At 40.9% G+C, this 20,407-nt stretch overlaps 2 protein-coding genes across 2 annotated transcripts in view; both read right to left on the reverse strand.

Moving 5' to 3' along the window:
- Positions 1 to 8,477, reverse strand: part of xpo4 (exportin 4) — a 62,656-nt gene extending 54,179 nt beyond the window's left edge. Inside the window, exons 1-4 of the mRNA XM_017430182.3 lie at positions 8,354 to 8,477; positions 2,854 to 2,959; positions 1,171 to 1,312; positions 141 to 279 (exon numbers count right to left, since the gene is read on the reverse strand). Coding sequence (XP_017285671.1) covers positions 141 to 279; positions 1,171 to 1,312; positions 2,854 to 2,959; positions 8,354 to 8,419 — 453 coding nt within the window. The 5' untranslated portion in view covers positions 8,420 to 8,477. The remainder of the gene's footprint in view (positions 1 to 140; positions 280 to 1,170; positions 1,313 to 2,853; positions 2,960 to 8,353) is intronic.
- A 2,146-nt stretch (positions 8,478 to 10,623) lies between these two features.
- Positions 10,624 to 20,407, reverse strand: part of lats2 (large tumor suppressor kinase 2) — a 29,107-nt gene continuing 19,323 nt past the window's right edge. The window contains exons 3-9 of the mRNA XM_017430184.3: positions 19,875 to 20,007; positions 18,116 to 19,710; positions 17,572 to 17,799; positions 17,054 to 17,408; positions 16,541 to 16,723; positions 16,146 to 16,252; positions 10,624 to 15,873 (exon numbers count right to left, since the gene is read on the reverse strand). Coding sequence (XP_017285673.1) covers positions 15,304 to 15,873; positions 16,146 to 16,252; positions 16,541 to 16,723; positions 17,054 to 17,408; positions 17,572 to 17,799; positions 18,116 to 19,710; positions 19,875 to 20,007 — 3,171 coding nt within the window. The 3' untranslated portion in view covers positions 10,624 to 15,303. The remainder of the gene's footprint in view (positions 15,874 to 16,145; positions 16,253 to 16,540; positions 16,724 to 17,053; positions 17,409 to 17,571; positions 17,800 to 18,115; positions 19,711 to 19,874; positions 20,008 to 20,407) is intronic.

A 20,407-nucleotide genomic window follows, 5' to 3' on the forward strand; every position in this document is an offset into this window, starting at 1 on the left:
TAAAAAGCATTTTTATCATTTTGCCTCGATCTGTGATCATAGCAATTTGTCTATTCTAACTTACATTAATGAAAAACTTGTGTAGTGAAACATGGGCAGCACTAAAAGCTGTATATGGATGCTTCAGGTGTGCCTCTCACCACTGTGGGGTTCCCACTGCTGATGAGCTGTCCGACCTCGTGAAAGATGCTTTTACAGTTGATACTTTTGTCCAGAGAGCCTCTCTTCACAATGACAGCCACGGCCAGCAGGATTTGCTCTCGGACATACTTCTGCAGGCTGCAGAGAACAGGGAGATATTTGGTCACTGCCGTGGAGGGGTTATTGTCCTGAAAAAGCCCAGTGATGAGTAGGCAGGCAGGGAACAACAGAGTGTTTTGTCCCGGACCACACAGTGGCAGCTTGTTATCTTTGGACTCTATCAACTTAGTTTTATCTATATATGGCACTAATTCACACACAAAAAAGGCATAACAATTATGGATGGAGAAAAGCCCAAATCTTGGTCTGAGAATCTTGCTGAGAGACAGGAAATTTGACTTTTTAAACTTTTTTTTAAGTTATATTTTCCAAACAAAAATTAGAAAAAAAAATCCTAAGATTGCTTAACAAACTTTGGTGCAATATGCAACAGCACGTTACTCTGCAGCATTGCTTCAGACTCATATTTGTTAATATATATTAAAAAACCTGCAATACTGGTTAAAATGCTTACCAAACACAGAAGACTAACAGAAACAAAATGGACAATATAAATCCAATTTCAAAAGGAACCTGTACCAAAAACACTTGAACAGCAGACGCATGACCAGTATTAGCTCCCGCTATAAACAGGGATCTCGCTACTCGCCACATCACATACTGCAATAACAAATGTCATATAGCGAGTCCAGTCTGCCCATAATTCACAACAGTGGCAAAAAGACCACATGAATAAAGAAGTGTGCTATTAAACAGGTTATTTTTCAACCAAACAAAACACCTTTGAGCAGCTAGGGCATCAACAAAGAACGTCTGCAAGTCAGGTGGTGTGTCTGCTGCTGGGGCATTAGTAAAAAAAAATCCCTTCTAAAGGTTTTCACAAACCCTGATGTCAAAAACAAAACAAAAACAAACATAATTTAGTGTATCCACAATGCCCCCGTCTTTCTTGTGTTATGTCTTACTTACTTGGGTCTCTGTAAGACGTAGGTGAGGAGAAACGCCCGCAGAGATTCAATGCTGGTTTTCTCCAGCAGGATCCACTCCCGAACCACAGCCTCCATGATGGCTGTGGCTGCCTGGAACAGCACATAGTCCACCTTACTGGTCTCTGGTGAGTGAAAAAACAAAAGCAGAAGAGAAATATAAGGAGTGAAAAATACAATTAAATAAAAAACAAACAAACAAACAAAAAAAAAAACAGGTGGTGTCAAACATATACATGTGTACTTTACACTGGCTCAAAAGAACCGGATGTGTATTTAAAGCAAACAAACAAAAAAAACTTATGGGCATTTGTAATTTGTCATTTTAATTTAGCCTGTGTATTTGGGATTTAATCATTTTAAAAGTTAAATACCAGGAAGCCCTCAACTGACAATAAGAACTACTCTATTTTCTGGTCTATAAGGCACACTTAAAAGCCTTCAATTTTCTCAAAAGACGACAGTGCGCCTTATATATGTAAGAGGTCTGAATGCACAGGGCGCAGAAATGAGCGCGCAGTGCAGGCGTTTATACTTGATGCTTACGTCGGTGCAGTATTCTTCTGTGATTTTTGAACCGTTTGATTATCTTTGTGATCTCTCATAGAGGGATCATATAAATGCTGATAGAGGCAAACTGGCTCCGCTAGAGCCGAGGTCCCCAACCCCGGGCTGGTACCGGCCCATGGCTCATTTGGTACCAGGCCGCACAGAAAGAATAATTAAAATACTGTATTTCTGGTTTTTTTCGGAGTTTGAACAACACTTATTTAGAAAAATGATCGGATTCTCTCCACTACATCCGTCTATGACTCCCTCCTTATGCATGTGAGAATGCTTATGTAGGTCACGTGATCCGTTACCACTAAAAACAAACCCACAAGCAGCAAAATTAATAAAAAGCAAACGTCTCTGGAAGCCCTAGATGGGACCGTCTCGTTACTGAGAAACAGGCACAGGGCTCCCACTGATTCAGTGTTATGGTGAGTTGTATACTTTGTGCACTTTATATTTGTGGTGTATCTTATTTTGAAGGGCATGTTTAAACATCACCATATTGACCAGAGAACATTAAGGGGAGGAGAGGGTGTTATACATGTTGATAACGCAACACCAGGACGCAACTAACAAAGCTGCGAGTGCACGTTGGATTTTTGTTTTTAAAAATTCCCCCCGTTTTCATGCCGATCGTATCATTTTATTTTATTGCTTTTATCCACCACACCTTTTAAGGCCGGTCCGTGAAAATAGTGTCTGATAATGCACCGGTCAGTGGAGCTAAAAAAAAAGGGCGGGGACCGCTGCACTAGAGCAACGAAATCGTCCATTTTGAAGTTTGAAAATAGACCATTCATTGACAGTGCGCCCCATAGTGCGGAAAATACGGTACTGCCACATTGTTTCGCTACAAGTTACTGTTAATAAATTAATATTTATTAACAACTTAATTATTTATTAACAACTGCAGAGAATAGGATTGTGTTTTACCCAAATATCCCACTGCAAAAGAGTCTGAAGCTCAAATAAACTTAAAATATAAGCAAATATGTCTCAGGAAATATGCAACACCAATATCACTGCAGCCCTCATAAAGAACAACCTTCTTTGTTGATTAATTATTCTTTCTAAACATCAAGTACATTTAAATATCTTCTTCAATAATTACCAAGGATGTGCTTGCAGATGGCAAACGGGGATTTGGACTTTCTGAAGGAGAGGAATACATGTTCAGCATGCTGTCTCTGTTCTGTGCTGACCATGGACGGCGGTGCCTGAAAAACAAACAGCAGCAGTGTTTGCCCACAAGACCTACTCTTCTGGAAGTGGGACACTTCGAAAATTAACATCAAGACTTAAAACAACAAAGTCATGGCTGAAATTACAATTTTCAAAACTCTGTTGGATTAGAAGGGTTTCCCCCAAAAAAGAGGCTAAGCCTGGTGGTAGGTGGCCGTTCACCGGTGTTCGCTGGCCAACCGTGAAAAATAAAAAATAAAAAAAAGATTAAAGTTGACAGAAAGTTGAAAATATGGCTATTTATCAAGTGATATTGTAAGATATTTGTGTCAAATATTTACACAGCTAGTTTTACAAAAAAGGCAATTTTGAAATACTTTTTTAAACAAAAATACAATTAAAATAAATACAAATGGTTTGCACCTAATTTAAGTCACATTTACAAATAAATTAAATTAACATAAATGAAAAAGTGCAAACAAGGCACCAACACGTCTCACATCAAGGCCAATAAATAACAAAAGACAACTCTGAAAAACAGAGATGCTGTACTGTGCGTTTTGTGGCACAGGCTGCACGTTGGATCACTACATGTAACAAAACAAAGCATCTAATGCTGAATTTAATAGCATCATTTTATTGTTAAACAAGGATAAATTAGCACGCATCATATTAATATTTTTACTAAGTACAAAACATGCTTACCATATTCTGTCTTTTAAAGCCACGTGCTGAATTTCAGCTCAGCTAACCATTGTGGTCTATAAACTCTCCTTTTTATCGGCTGCTGCAGTAATCTCCTTCCGTGAGTTTTGAACAGTTTGATTATCTTTTTAATCTCTCATAGAGGGATCACAGAAATGCAGATGCAGGCGAACCAGCTCCGCTAGATCACCGAAATCGTCAATTTTGAATAGGGCGCAGCACCTGCGGTCCGCTGAAGTTACAAAAACTAGGAGGTGCACGTGACGCGGCACCGCGTGGGGCCTTCACACAGGGACGGGGACAGCGTGTTTGCATAACTGTTGGCGGCCCGCCAGGCTTATAATACATTGGGGGAAACCATGGATTAGTGTGTTTCAACAGCAATATAACTTGTGATATAATTGCACCTATTAAGCATCTATTGTGTTTTTATCAATTAGCTGAAGTACAAATAAGAGGATGTAATTATAGAACAACATCAACAACCCTTTCATAATAATAATCAAGGTTGTTACAGCTCTAATGACTAAAAGTAAAAACACACACAGATTTTTTATTGAGCAGCGTCTCCATGATACCACTCAGCAGGAAAGTCACATTCCAGACCTAATTGCACTAAAAGCAGCTCTGTGGCTGAAGGCAGCAGAGGTAAGAAAGACCCCTTTTACCCAAGAAAACACAACACACACAACTGCACAAGCGATCGCACTTCAAACCAAACATAATGCGCCAAGATGAGATGGTACACATGAAACATAAGGACCACCAGTAGATGAACCTGATGTACTCTGCTCCAGAAGAAATCCAAAATGTGTTTATTATACATTTGGGCTTTATTAAAACTAGACATGGTAAACTGTTTGGTAACTTTCTGTCCCAGTTACATCAGCAGGGGAAGCCTGAATATTATCCTTTTTGATGCAACAATAAAACGGACACTTCTCCCCTCCACAGGATCCTCAAAGCTCCACACTCAGGGAGTCCGACTGGGTGGTGTCTTCTCACCAAATGTGTTTAGAAAAAATGAGCTGAAACATGTCTTTTATTTTTACAAGCTGTTACAACATAAATTATCAAGTGCACAAAGTGTCTGAATACTTTTCTTGTTTTCTGTAGGGTACACACAATAAAGCGATCAAATACACTGCGAGTTAGAAACTTAGTTTATCACTGTCATGTAAGGTGCAGACTAACTTGGGGTTTTCATGTTAAAGTAATTTATTTATAGAATTTTAGACTTTTTATCCAGGGTTTCCCACAATGTATATAAGCTTGGCGGGCCGCCAGGCTTTCCCTACCCCACCACCAGGCTAAGCTCCACTTGTTTATTGTAAAATACGTCATTTTTTAATACACTTTTTTTTTTTTCACCCGCATCAACTTGTCGCATTGATCACCGCACGAGGGTGCGCATTCTAACAGTGACGCAATTTTGCCATCCCCGCCCTTGTGGGAAGGTGCCGCGCTGTGTCGCGTGGTCGTGCACCTCCAGTATTTCCCCCAGAAAAGAGGCTAAGCCCGGTGGTAGGTGGCCGTTTGCCGGCAGATCGTCGGCCGACCGTGATTTAGTAAAAAAAAGATTAAAGTTGACAGGAAAGTTGAAAATATGGCTATTTATTATGTGATATACTGTAGAAAACAAAAAGGAACTTTTGAATTTTTTTTTAAACAAAAATACAATTAAAATTGCACCTAATTTGAATCCTAATTTAAGTCACATTTACAAATAAATTAAATTAACATAAATGAAAAAGTGCAAACAAAGCACCAACACACGTCTCATGTCAAGGCCAATGAATAACAACAGAGAACTGATAAATAGAGAGATGCTGTACTGTACTGTGCTTTTTGTGGCACACGCTGCATGTTGGATCACCAAAGCCTGGCTGCCCGCCAGGCTTATAGGGAGCTGGGGGAAACCCTGGCATCCCAATCATTGTAACTTCACACGCCGCGCTCCATTCAAAATGGACGACTTTGGTGCTCTAGCGGAGCTGGTTCGCCTGTATCAGCATTTATATGGTCCCTCTGTGGGAGATCACAAAGATAATCAAACGATTCAAAACCCATGGAAGGAGATTACTGCTGCAGCCGATAAAAAAAAGTGTTTATAGACCACAGAGGGAAGAAATATTAGTCCTATGATGGGCAAATCACAACTAAAGCAAAAAAAAAAAATCAATAAAAGTCAAACTGAATGCTTTAAGTTTAAACATCCTCTCTGTATCACAGCCAGAAACACAACAGCTCTTCCTCCTGAATACATGCAGCCATATTTGATGTGACAACCAACTGCGCTCCTTTTTTATTGATCTCCACTGGTTAGTGTACTGTCTTTTCGGAGAATACTGCACCAATGTAAGCGCCAAGTATAAACACCTCCAGCGTTCGCACAGGTCAATGCGCCATTCGTGGAGCCCTGAGTGCCTCTAATGAGCCCTGAGGCCGAGACACGTTCAGCTGGAGTTAGCACGTTGCTGGAGCCGCAGGAAAGCATGATGTGTACTTACTGAAAATAGTAAACTGAGGCGTGCTAATTTTTCCTTGTTTAACAGTAAAATTATGCTATTAAGTTTTGTTTGTTTTGTTGTTACATGTACTGATCCAACATGCAGCCTGTGCCACAAAACGCACAGTACAGCAGCTCTGTTTTTTAGAGGTGTCTTTTGTTATTAATTGGCCTTGACGTGAGACGTGTGTTGGTGCCTTGTTTGCACTTTTTCATTTATGTTAATTTAATTGCAAATGTGGCTTAAATTAGGATTCAAATTAGGTGCAATCAATAATATTGTATTTTTGTTTTAAAAATTATTTCAAAAGTGCCTTTTTGTAAATCTGTAGTTGTGCAAATATCTGACACAAATATCTTACAATATCGCCTAATAAATAGCCATATTTTCAACTTTCCTGTCAACTGTAATAATTTTTTCCTTATTAAATTGCAATCGGCCACCTACCACCAGGCATTTTAGAAAATGAAATGGGAAAAACAGTGTAGGAACAAATGTTTTTCCATACTCTATTTACTTTTCTCCCATACTTTTCCAGACCTGGGAAATAAAAAACGAAGAAACAATTGCCTACTTTCCAAGACTAGTTGACAAAACGTGGCAAAGATTATTTATCACAAACGTAACAAGTCCAACACTCATTGTTGCACCCCACTAAAAGCAAAGGGGTGATAATGTTTTTGCATTATAGGTTGGTGTGCTGGTAGCTGAGTCACACACAACATGTGAGCGCTACACACCGCCTAAAACTTTGGCATGAACTGATGGAGCCAACCATGTCTATCTGTTAATAAAATATCCCGATTTTACAGCTGAACTAGTCCTACTATTTCAATTTGACATAGTTGCAGCAGCTATACAGTCAACAGTAAATGGATTGTGTTTTCATTTTCTTTGGTATCCCAAACCAGTTTGTGTGTTTTACACAACAAGCAACATTATTTTTCCACGCAACACTTGATTCTCTTGTTTCCTGCTGTCACACAGTGATACAACCACAACAATTTAGGCATGGAGCATATAAAGTCACCAACTAACTTGTAACAATAGGCGAAAAAGTGAACTAACAGTTAGAGAAAGGTCTGTTCAAACTACTACATAATGTTGCAGTCCAAGTAAACCTAAACCAATGTGGCTTCGGGAGTACTTTGAGGAGAACACCTAAAAAGTAAACCAATAGCGATGTGCTTTAAATGCACTTATCATTTTGTACTTTAGGTTGAGGCCTAATAAGCCACGTGTGTAAAAAGGGTTTTCTCTGGCATGAGAAGGTGCCTCCTATTAAGAAAACTCATTAAACAAAATAATAAATAAAGCAGATTTATTTATCCACTCAACATGAATGTACTGAACAGTTTTGTTCTCAGGAGAATAAGCATTTGTACTGAATTAAAGAGTTCCTTAAACCCCATTTTTTGCCAATTTTAATAACATGAAATTAAAGAAAGTCTTCATGCTGACAGTCATTACATGACTGAATAAATGAGACAACTTCCTGCTAGACACTTGAAAATGACTGAATTATGGAGCATTACACAGGCTTGGTCACTATTCTATTAAATTAACCTCTTTGTTGATATTATCATATTTGAGCTGGGTAGTTACAGGTTTAAAAGACCGGGCAATATGGCAGAAAGCAAGAAGACATGCACATGTGACATGTTAGCTCCCAGCCGGTTTGTGGGGTCCATGTCTCCCAACAGAGGAGGGGAATAAAAGGCAAACTGATGGTGTTACAGTGTTCAAGAAGGGGGTGGAAAGCTAAAGCTACTAACTGAAGGAAACCAAAAAGAAACGGAGCACACCGAGATGCTCCAACTGTGTGGAGAGTCCAAAAAAAAAAAAAAAAAACTTGATTTAGCGGCAAACTGAGCAGGAGAGACGAGACGCTGAAGTTTCTGGAACCCCAAGCCGCCTAAATAAAAGATAAAAACAGCGTCCAGATGCGGACTAAATCTGATAGGATAGGGGAGGCAGCAGGGAAACAAAGAGAAGGCTAAATGTAGGAATTAAACTCGCATGTGTACATATTTTTTCATCGAGATGGAGACAAGTAGCGAGGCTCTGCGCCACGCATCGCTCACAACCCGCTTCTAACATAAAGACGTTTAAAAACACCTCCGGGAACCTCCACCCACCAAACACCGCCCAAACCGAGGTCAAAATAAGTCCACCGTCCCCGTCTCCGCCGTAAAACAAAGGGGAAATTCTCACCATTAAAACTTTGGCAGCGCTTTCCAGTTGTGTGATCACTTCTGGTGCACCGAGCGCCGCCATCATCGGCCCTCTCCAATGACGCGCTACGCGCGCTGCATTGTGGGAGCTCAGCGCTGCTCGGTGCCCGGTGTTGAGCCGAAAAAGGTGCCCCAGTCCAGAGACGTGCTTTTCAACGAGTTACTTTATCGATGTAGGAGGATATTATGTTGAACTAATTAACTGAAAATTAAAAGCGACTCGTGTTTTATTACCTTTTGGGGCACATTTATTTATTTTATACAGGCAATAAAAGTTGCTTTTATATGCCAGTATAGACTCGTACTGCCCCTAGCTGCATCATTTAATTTTGACTCCAAGCAGAAAGTATTATGGGTCTTGGTAGGTAGGGTGCATTTCGTAGCTGTGGTGTAAAAAGCAGCCACTCTACATTTCAACTGAAATGATAAAATTATATATAACCGTGTTCATAAGGGTACTAAAAACTAAAAGTGATTTTGTCACTTTTTTTCTTAGGGAAAACAAGTGTCTTGTCATGCGCTTCTCTGCCCGGGGTGCTTTTTTCGACACAACACCAGGGAGGTTGTTATGAAGACCTAACAGTTATGTAACTGAGGACAGAAAAACGTGTTTCTCCTGCTCTTTAATCTACTGCACACCTCAGAGAAAAAGTATAAAGTAAAATGCCAGGAAAAGTACTACCAGATAGACCCATGCCTTGCTGCGAAATATGAGTTTAAAATTACTGAACACTTTAAACACTGTTAAGAGTTGTTCATAATAAAATACCACAAAAGTACTACAAAAGAAAATACACAATTGTGATGTATATATTAACCTAAATATGTGCATAGTTTGAGGATATTATGCATTCACTGCAGTCAGCAAAAAAATGTTGTTGTGTGCTATTTTGTTTTTGTTTTTATTGTCAGGCACACAGAGACTACCCCAAAGTGAGTTTAAACATGTTACCAAACTAAATCTGTTTTTTTAATTTTTGCACAATTACATTTCATTATGGCTAACATTTTTTATTCTCAGCCCAGAGGCATGCAGTGCCTCTCCCTTCTAATTCTCGAACAGTCAAACATTCAGATAGAAAACAAACAAACAAACAAGCAAACAAATTAAAGCTAGTTATTATTATATTAGGGGTTTGATTGGCTGCTTTGATTTGCACATAACAAAATCTCTATATAGTTTGAAGGTTAAAAAATAAATCCGGTACAGTATTTTTTTTTTTTTTTGGTGTTTGAAGAGGATTTACACTCAGCAATCTAAAGGTCCCTTTTTATTGTTCCAAGTCTTAATTGATCATTACAGGTTTTGAATTGATTTTTAACAATACCAAAGACCTAGCCTTCCTTAAAGGATTGCATATCGCCCATCACCTTGCAGGCCAGAGTTTTCAATTAAGTTCATCTTATGTTGAGAAATGATGGGGCTGCAGCCGTTTTGGTCAAACCTTAAATAACATCATGCATGCTTTCATGAGATATCACAAAAGGACACATGGGTTGTGAAGGACTCTCAGCTACTATCACATCAAATTTTACCTCAATATTTGTAAAGCTGACTGAGACGCCATTTTATGTTGGCTAATGTCTATTAGATGTGGCAATCATCTTGAAATGGATTGACTCCAAAAGCTATTCAGCTGTAGTTGTACATTCAAGGAATATGTTCTGAAATTTTCATTAAAATCTGTCCAGTGAGTCATGAGGCATTTTGCTAACAGACAGCTGACACCAAATAGTTATTAACACATTTTAAACAAAGACTATTTACTTAGGATCAGTCTCAGCTACTACCACACCAGATTTTACCTCAATATTTGTAAAACTGAGTGAGTTATATCCATTTTGGTGTTTTTTAGGGTCAGTTAGATGTAGCAGCCTTCTTGTATCAGGTTGACACCAAAAGTTATTCCGCTATAGATGTACATCCAATGATCAGTTCCTTCCAAGTTTCATTAAAATTAATCCAGTGGTTCATGATATATTTTGCTAACAGACACATGAACACACACACAAAGGCAAAAACATAATTAAAATTTATGGCCATCGTGGCAGCAAAAAGTTCATACACCAAGCTAATGATCATTCGCAAAAGTTGACATAAATGTGATCCTATGTTCAATCTTTTTGTTTTTTTTTTAAATTATGTGCACAAGTCCTTTATTCTCCATTTGTGACATCCATCTAAAATAATGAATGCAGTTTAAACAGAGCTTCTGTTTCACGTTTCTTTCGCATATGAACGCACACAAATCCAAGTTGGTTAATTTAATTTACACATACATTTTACACACCAGGACTGTAAAGCATTTATACAATTTCTCAACTCAAACATAAATGTAAAAAAGAAAAAAAAAGTTAACTGTCCAAAATACATTATCTATAATACTGCGTATTCATGAATTTTAACATTAGCACAAGAGAAATAAAAAAAGATACAAAAAATATGTATATCTGTATAAATATAAATTGAAGAGTAACAGAATTGTATCATACACCAAGAAGGGGGAAAAAAAAAAACAGGCTTCTTGGAGTAAAAATACAAAATGAAGGATACAGTCTCACCAGGGAATCAGAGGACATAAAGTCCATCAGAGATTGTCAGTCATCACTTTCTATCCTCAGAAACACAAAGCAGATCCTGAAAACACCTCACACTCCATGTGGCACTCACACACTGCAGAGAGCTGCAGCTTGTATTCTAAAGTTGTTTTTTTATTATTATTAGTAGTATTATTATTATATCCCACGGAGAAGACTGTCCTGCTCAATGAGGATCGGAAATGTAGTCAAACACAGAAAAAGAAGTGGAAGGCCGAGCTGAAAGAGAAGCTGACTGAGGGGGGAGAGACGGAGCAGCGCCAACCGTTTAATCTCTGTGGTGACGCTCGTTTGGCCTCTTCATCCCTGCAACATAGGGCAAAAACGAAAAAAAAAAAAAACCCTAGTTGTGTTTACATGAAGTGGCATCAGTCCAGTTTAAACCTCCTTTAAAAACACGTTTCTAAAAGGTAACGGCAATAAACTGGTTAGCTCGCATTGTTTACACTGGAGCTTCTGTGCAGCCACGCAACCAACCTGCTTCTCTGTGGTGAGAAATGTAAAATGAAGCAACATTCAGTCAAATTAAAAAGCACCTTTTCAAATCTGAAGACCCAAGTCGCAATATTTCGCTGCAAAAACAAACACAACCTTACATTTTCTTTCCTCCTGAGCGATGTGAAGAGACTAGAAGATTTAGTTCAGATAAAAACATCACTTGCATGTGCTTCTATGAGACCTAAAAGGGAAGAAGCCGCCAAACATCCATTTGTGATGATAAAAGCACCACTTTATATATTCTCTCCTTGTAATGTTCCGCCTCAGTTATTTCCATTTGCTCATTAATTAATAACAGGAATGATTGATGCGTGGAAACCATGTGTGTGTGAATGTAAAACAGAGCGGGTTCTGCAAGCCTCCCCACATCCAGAATGACAAACAGATAAGAGGAGATCAGAGGGAAAAAGGGATGAAACAAGAAAGTAGGATTTAAAGATTGTGCTTGTCGTGAAGGTACATTAAAGGGATATTTTGATGAGGGGCTCAGGGAAAAGGTTATGGACAATTAATATCTCACCTGTGTACAGATAGTCTTGTTAAAAGCCTCAGTTTGGAGAAATGAAACTTTTTTTCTGACCAAATAGATGAGCTAACAGCTAGTGGTCAATTTCACATTACTGTGGTTATTTGTAGGAACAAATAGTGACAATAACAACTAGCTGAAGCATTTCCAATCCAGCTAGGGGGGCACTTTAAGAGAAAATATCATTATATTTCTGTCGGAACAACGATGTACTGTGAAACTGATGGCCATATCAAGGGCTTTAAATAACCTGCTATGAAATCTTGAAGATATAAGTTGTTTTAAGATGAGAAATTCCCTGTTAGAAGTAAGTTTGTTTGAAATGTAAGGATAAGCATGTAAGGATCCAAATGGATCCTTGCCGTCGTAAAACTACAATCTGCAAAATTTCATAGCGGATCATGCAAATGCAATTTTAAACCTTTTCATTGCTTTCATTCAAATTGCATGATCGTTCTAAACAAAAATGTAACATTTCGTTCAGAAGTGACGCCAAGCTGCATCGAAAGTGCTAAAGTTAGTTGCTGCTACCACCATTTGGGCTAGCAAATCACAAAAAAATTTTATGTAATTAACAGTGTTATGTGAAACTGTCAGTAATATAAACATAAAATAACTGTGTTCTCATGAACCATTAAAATTTAGAGACTGGAGTTGTTTTAAGACTGCAGCAACCCACTTTAGTCTAGGCCAGGGGTAGGCAACCCTGGTCCTCGAGTGCCAATATCCTGCATGTTTTACCCGTTTCCCTGCTCCAACACACCTGATTCAGAGGTTAAATGACCTCTTCATGGTTTGCAAAGCCTGTTAATGACACACTGATTCAAATCAGGTGTGTTCACCCCTGGTCTAGGCCGTTCAGACTTGAACTTTGCTTCTCCAAACTGAGACGCTCCAAATGCAATCCACCACACGGATTAATTGTTTATAACCTTTCCACAGAATCATACTTCAAAATGTCCAAAATATCAGAGAAAAAAACCCCAAAACATTGTCAAGCAAAAGCAAAGTGACAAATATTCAGCACAGTTTCAATCAACCAGAGCATCACCTCAATGTTCTGACTTTTTTTTTTTTTTTTTACATGACCATGAGTGAAGTACAAAACACTGCTGGAAGAGTTTAGTTATTAACTGTTAAAAAAAACAGAAGAAAGAAACAGATCAGCACCAAAAGAGCATTTACTGTCTGCTGATTGTCAGAAAACACGAAGGTAAAAGAAGGTAGCATTGTCTGCAGAGAAGCAGAGCTCAGACACAAAACATGGCACACCTCTGTAACACAAGTCCAAAGATAAACAACATTAACTTATGGTCATTTTGGATAAATAAAAGAGAATGTACCAAACTCTTTGTTAAATTTAACCTTTTGAAGCTTTGTAGTATAATAGAAAAAGCTTTTTTTTTTTCTTCTTTTTTTCAAATATCATTTCTTGAAGCCAACCCGCCTCGCTCCCCTTAATTGCATCTCCATCTGAACCAGAAACGGTCACACTCACTCACTCCCCCCCACCCCCCAAAGTCAGGGCCAGCCCGGCCGTGGGAGACGAGGAGCCCAATGCAAAAATGTTCTGCAAACACCCCATCATCATCATCATCATCATCAGTCATCTCCTTCGTCATCGAGTGGCGTCACACACTACAACATTCAGTCGGAAAGGCACGCAGCTTGTTACTTGTGGAGCACAAACACAGAAGCCAACATTTCCATCAGACAGCATCAAACTAAGGTAGCTAGTAACAAATATAATAATGCAAATAATATTAACCAGAACAATAAGCAGCATGTTGTATGAAAAGAGAAAATACATATATGAAACCAATATATTTGTACATTTCAGAACATTATGTGTTTAGAAAACTATATACATATAATGTAGTTTTTGTATTGCACATAGTCACACTGTCACATGTTTGGCTGCTGGAAGGACATGTTTTGGTTTCATGACTGCCTCCTCAATGCAGAGGAGACTGGTTAAGCTGCAACTGCAGGGCTAATCCTTGCAAAAATAACTGTACAATTATGCATCTGAGTGAGTATTTGTTTATATATGTGTGTGGGTGTGTGTGTGTCAGAGTTTGGATTTCAAGCCCGAGTCTCGTCGCCCCGACAGGTTCAGGCCTGTGCCGTTCAGGCTCCAGTTCCTCGAATCTGGTTGCTTTCTCATACTATTCTCTAGCTCGTTCTCTTCAAAAGAACCAAAGACAACAAAGTAAACAAAGTCAACAAAAAGTATAACTTAAATGCGCGTTTTGTAATTTAAACAGAAAAAACAAGACAAAGATCGCTGCGTGTCAGGATAACTGTGACACGGCGAGTTTTGATCAAATCTGTGCTTAAAAACAACATAAGACACTGCAGGGGTTCAGTCTTGGATCATGTTTACATAAAAATCAGATTTTTTTAGGAGCCAAATCTGAACTCAACCCTGATAACTGTGAAATAAAGATAAATAAACAAACAAACAAAAAGCCTTTAAACAGCCAGATTACGAGTGTAATGGTTACCTCTGAAGAAAAAAAAAAATCCATTTTACTGCAAACTATAATTGGCACAAAATGAGGCAGGTGCATTTAAATAAGAATAATGGAGCAATTATAAATGTGTTTGTTTAAAGGGAAACGATTTGTCCCGTAACACAAGATGCTCCTAAACATGTCTGTGGGTAACAGTGTATCAGTGAGAAGCATCGTATCAAAACGCTAATGCTAACGATGAAATCAGTCTGAAATCTTTTATTTAGCACGAGCTGTATTGTTTAGGTGTGCATGTGTCAGTGTCTTTTTAGCTTATTTTGCAGAAGCTGTGAAAGAGGCACAATCAACAAGTAAACTGGTTCCACTCTTCACATTGCTGCGTCCCACAGTCGAGTGTAAAGCAGCTAAAGTAGGACAGGAAGTGGCTCCTGTCAGGTCGCTGAGGAGGTGTTTTATTCATCCATAACACTGAGGGTGGAGGGAATGGGACAAGAAGCTGCTGGATAAACCAAAGCCGGTCCTTGAATTTGAAACCGCGCATCATTGCAAACCCCAGAAATGTCACCAATCCTTTTGGAGTTTGAACAGTTTCCTGAATCAGCCTCCTTGATGGCATCAGTCACACGCTGAATGTTGTTCCTTGGTCCCGGATCAGAAGAGTTATGTTGTGGCGGTGTGTCATCCATCCTGCAACTTTACTACTTAACTACATGTTCCATTTAAGTAAAAACACACAGTCACACATGTGCAGCATGTCATCTCACACACAATCATACACCTGAGAGGAGCAGCAGCAGGTGGAAGCTGAACGATGAGCTGCTCAGGAAGCCTCTAAACATACACTGGCTCACAACCCTCTCCCTGCTCTCCCTCCTCCTCGTCCTCTTCTTCTTCCTCTTCCTGGCCCAACTCCTCCTCCTCCTCTTCCTCCTCCTCCTCTGGGCCCATGTTGGCAGCTCCGCTCATGCTTGATGATGCCTCGCCGGCCTCGAGTGGTTTTGGGTAACGGAAGGGGCAGCCATTGTCATCAAAGAACCTGCGGAAGGTGAACTCGTAGAAGGCGTGCTCTGGGTGCTTCCCGTGAGGAGAGCAGAGGGCGTCCAGGGCCCGGGTGCTGTCCTCGCTGTCGCTCCATGCTCCCGGGCCCCCATCCTCCCCCACCGGGTCAAAGTTGGACGTGTCCATTGGGTGAGCGATCTTGGGCCTGTAGGGTGCCGGCTGCTGCCGCAGATTGCTGGAGAAGTCCACCTCAGAGAAGAAGGGGTGAGCCTTGATCTCGCTGGCACCGTTGGCACCCAGGCGGTCCTCTGCAGAGCAGCAGAGACGGCCGATGATGTCGACAGACTCTGGGCTCAGTTTGACCTGTGGAGGGACCTGTAGTGTACTTTCCCAGTTTATGACCTGCAGGAGTGAAAACAAAGTACACAAAGTCATGTTATTATGTTTAAAAACATTTTACTCTCATTCTCAGTTGGACAGTTAGCTAAAGGGGCAAAAATCTGAACAATGGCAAGGTAGTGGAAGCCAAGTAATGATCCAGCCTGACAGACCAGCAGGATTATCATGCATTTACTACTGAAAGCTCAGATCATCTTCACACTTCACACTTTTCAGTTCATCATGTAACTCTATCAAATATAAATTGAGAAACAATGTATTACTTCTCCACTGACCTTAATCTGCGTCTCTGTAGGTGTCGGAGCAAGGAAGGGTGGCTGTCCCACCAACATCTCAAAAAGGATCACTCCCACACTCCACCAGTCACACAACTGAGTATACCCTACACAAAACACACAAAATCAGGACATTTAAAAAGGGATTTGTCTTTTAAATGAACAAACATACAGTCCAGTACTAAGTTTTTAGCTTTTGAAGCAATTATCTCTAATGAAGTACGATATTTCAGGTTAAAGTGGCTTAAAACGCCACAGTTTTCAGCACAGAAGCTAGTTACCACTCACCCCAAAAGTAATGAATTAAAATATATTCATCAGCATTTAAAACGTAAATTTATGTTCTTTTTAACAATGCTGTATCTACAGCAATCATCCTTATCCTCTGGACCAACCTTTGCGCAGCAGAACCTCGGGTGCGATGTAATTAGGCGTTCCCACCAGCGAATGGGCCAGGCAGCGCTGGTGCTGGCGGTGGGCCCGTTGCTCCAGTGTCATCAGCCGGTCGCCACAGCGACAGTTGGATACATCATCCCAAAGGTCACTGGGCTCCATGCTGTCCTGTCTAATGTGACTCCCTGGAGACAGAAGGGTAGAAACGATGTTTAAAAATTCACGCAGAAAACACATGGTTTGACACAATCCACGTAACACTGAGCGAAACTTCTTAGGTGCACAAGCCACAGTATAATGTTCATTTAATTGTTGCAAGAGCTGTTTTAGAACTTGACCTTCAGGACCAAATAAAAAGAAGAAAGTCAATGTGCATTATATGATCCTTTACCAAAAATTAGAACAGAAAAAGTCATTTTCTACATGTTTTCCAGAACTTTTGTGCCCCTCAATTTAGAAATCTTTAAACCTCTGAATCGTCAAAATGTGGCCAGATGGCAACCAGTCTGCCTCACCTTTCTGGTAGTACTTGGAGTTGTGTGTCCAGCGGAAGCCTGTACACAGACCAAAATCAGTCAGCTTGATGTGCCCGTCCACGTCAATGAGGATGTTGTCTGGCTTGATGTCGCGGTGGATGAAACCCATCTTGTGGACGCTCTCAATGGCCAGTGTCAGCTCAGCCACATAGAAACGCGCCAGAGGTTCGGGGAAGACCCCCATTCGGATTAGAAGGCTCATCATGTCTCCGCCGGGGATGTAGTCCATGACGAAGTAGAGGCTGTCTCGGTCCTGGAAAGAATAGTAGAGACGCACCACCCACTCGTTGTCTGCCTCGGCCAGGATGTCCCGCTCTGCTTTCACGTGGGCTACCTGCAACAGAAACACGTTTAAAATATAAATGATTAACACTTCATTGAACACATCCAAAAAAATGAAAGAAAAAAACCCCCTGCTTGATCAATTCTATAACTTCAAATATGACAAAAGGTTAAAGGCTCAATGTAACTGGTAAAAAGTAAGTGTAATAAATCACCTGGTTGCGGTTAAGGACATCTTTCTTGCGCAGCGTTTTCATGGCATAAAGTGCACCGGTGTCTACTTTACGTGTAAGGCACACTTCACCAAAAGCACCTATGCCTAGAGTCTTGATTTTGACGAACATGGACTTGTCCATTTTGGCACGGCGCAGCCTGTTGTAGTTGGACTCCTTTTGGTTCAGCATCTTCCTCATCTGTTCCTGCTCTGCTTGCGACAGGCCAGCCTGGGCAGGAAAGAGAAAAAAATAAAAGAAGAAAATCAGAAAAACAACTTGAAAACACTGTGTGGTCCAAATTCCATTTATTCTTTATCTAAATGTGCTTTTCAATCATTTTAATCGTTTTGGCAAAACACTATAAACAAGCTATGCTTTCTATTATAATTTTGAAACTCAAAGTCTTTTCACTTCTAACTAACATAAAATAGGATACTCAAATTAATCATTAAGTTAAAAAAAATCTATCAGGGATCTGGCCTACTTCTTTTTAATTTAAGCAGTTACTGAACAGGGAGAGTGCGACAAAAATCTGTAATCTTACTTTGGACATCTCTTGCTCCAGCTGAAGTCTGCGGTTCAGTTTCTGCTGGTAGGTCTTCATCACATTCTCTATGTGCTGCTCCATATAAAATTTGAAGGCGAAAGGTGAGTAGGATTTGATGCGGGACTCTCTCTTTTCTTCATCTCGCCCATTTTTCCTCACAGGTACAGGAGAAGTCTGGATCTGCTTCTTGTCCTTCACCACTTTTTCTCCTTTGCCTATTTTTGTCTTCTCTTTCACCTGCTGGTTGTCCTCAGTCTTTCCGCTCCCCCCGCTGCCACTGTGTGTATTTCTGGCAGCAGGGCTGTTGAGGTCTAGAGCACCACAGAGAGCTCCAGCTCCCTCCAGGACCCCTGGTTCTCCACCTGCTCCAGGCATGAGCAGATTTTTGGGATAAGGTGGCGGAGGGCAGCGTGGCTCCGGTGCAGGCTCAAGTGGGTAAGTCTCCTCTGGCATGGTGGCCAGAGGTTCTGTGGTATCCTGTGTCTGAGCTGTCATCCAGCCAGGGTGGCATGGTCCCACAGCGGTCTTGGGCTCCGGCCTCATCACTCGGATACTCTTCACAGGCTGTTGGATGGGTGGGGAGGTTACAGCTGTGATAGTGTTTGGAGGGCCCAGTGAAGACTCCTGTTTCCCAGTTGCAGGAGGTGCAGCCATCGTGGGTCGGACACCATTTGGACCTGCAGAACGATTGTTGAAGGAGTTTGTTCTGCTGGGCACGCGCACCTCACCTCTGAACGGGCCCTGGGGCTGGGGTTGCCTTGCTGGAGGGGCTCCTTCAGGACCTGGAGGGCCTGCCCAGTGGTGGTCATACAGGTCCAGGTTGAGGCTGGCCCTGGAGGGTGTCATCAATCCCTGGGGCAGATCTGAGAAGTCAGGGCCCATGGCTGCCACTCCACAAGGGGAGCGGGACATCATGTGCACCTGGTGAGAGGTGGGGCTGGCCTGTCGGGGGTGGGAGTGAGGGGGAAGGTACATGTTAGCAGGATATCCTCCTCCTGGCCCATTCTGACCTATGCTCCCTTTCCCCTGCATGTTGACATAGTTGTCTGGAGGAGCCATCTGGGGCGATGGCTGCATTTTGCTTTGGAAAGAGGGGGTTCTCTTGACTCCATACACTGAAGACTCCATCATGTTGTGCCTGGAATGACCATAATCATAGTGTGAACCTGGGACAGGACCCCCTGGTGGCTGTGGTGGGAGCTGCAAAGGCTGGCCTGGGACATTGTAGCTCATCATGGGCCCGTGCTGCTCCATGCTGCCAGGGTAGCCCTTCTGCTGAGCTACTTGGGGGTACATGGTGCTGCCGGGGTTGCTCTGGGTGGGCATCACTGGTGGATAGCTACCCACGCTGGGAGGTCGACCCATTGGATTCCCCATTGTAGGACCCTGCGCTGCATTAGAGGGGGACATCATGTAGTTCATAACAGGAGGAGCACCCATGTAGGGTCTGGTCATCTCACCCTCTGGGCCATAAACTGCCGCCCCATCATACATAGGAGCCCCCATCTGATGATATGGAGGCATGGCCCCTGCCTCAACTGAAGCCTCTAGCGCGGGCCGGTGGTCCATTGTGCTTGGCATGCCAACTTTACCTGCAACAACAGGGATCGTTCACTACATCCAACTATAACCCAAACCAAATCCAAAATTTTGTTACTAGAATTATTCACATTAACAAGTAGATACAGTGAATACAAGTGGTGACAAAAGAAAAGTAAAATAAAATTGCCTTGGGGAAGATTTATGGCTTTTGTACCTGGTGAAGTCTGTTTGATGACACGAACAATGAGCTCATTGCGAGGGTCGAGGTAACCCATTTTACTGATGTACTCTAAGGCTGCTTCGATATTCCTGCTGCCCGTCTGCTTCAGGGCCCGCACCGCCATTTCCTGTCACACACAAACAAAAATATATGCTGAACAACTTTCTTTATGTGAACTTTTTTTTATATGTGCAGGATCCATGTTAATACTAAGGATATACTGCTTTATAAGTAGCTTTAACAATAACATTAAAAACAGTAAGAATTTAAAGGCCTAAATATTACATATATATGTCTACCTGTTAAAGGAATAAATGTATGGAATAATTGTGATGAAGAGTTAAGATTGTGTTGTTCACAATATACAGGTGCTGGTCGTAAAATTAGAATATCATGAAAAAGTAGATTGATTTCAGTAATTCCATTTAAAAAGTGAAACTTGTATATTATATTCATACATTACATACAAACTCATATTTCAAATGTTTATTTCGTTTAATTTTGATGATTACAAATGACAACAAATG

Source organism: Kryptolebias marmoratus, linkage group LG6, assembly GCF_001649575.2.
Source record: "Kryptolebias marmoratus isolate JLee-2015 linkage group LG6, ASM164957v2, whole genome shotgun sequence".
Lineage (NCBI taxonomy): Eukaryota > Metazoa > Chordata > Actinopteri > Cyprinodontiformes > Rivulidae > Kryptolebias > Kryptolebias marmoratus.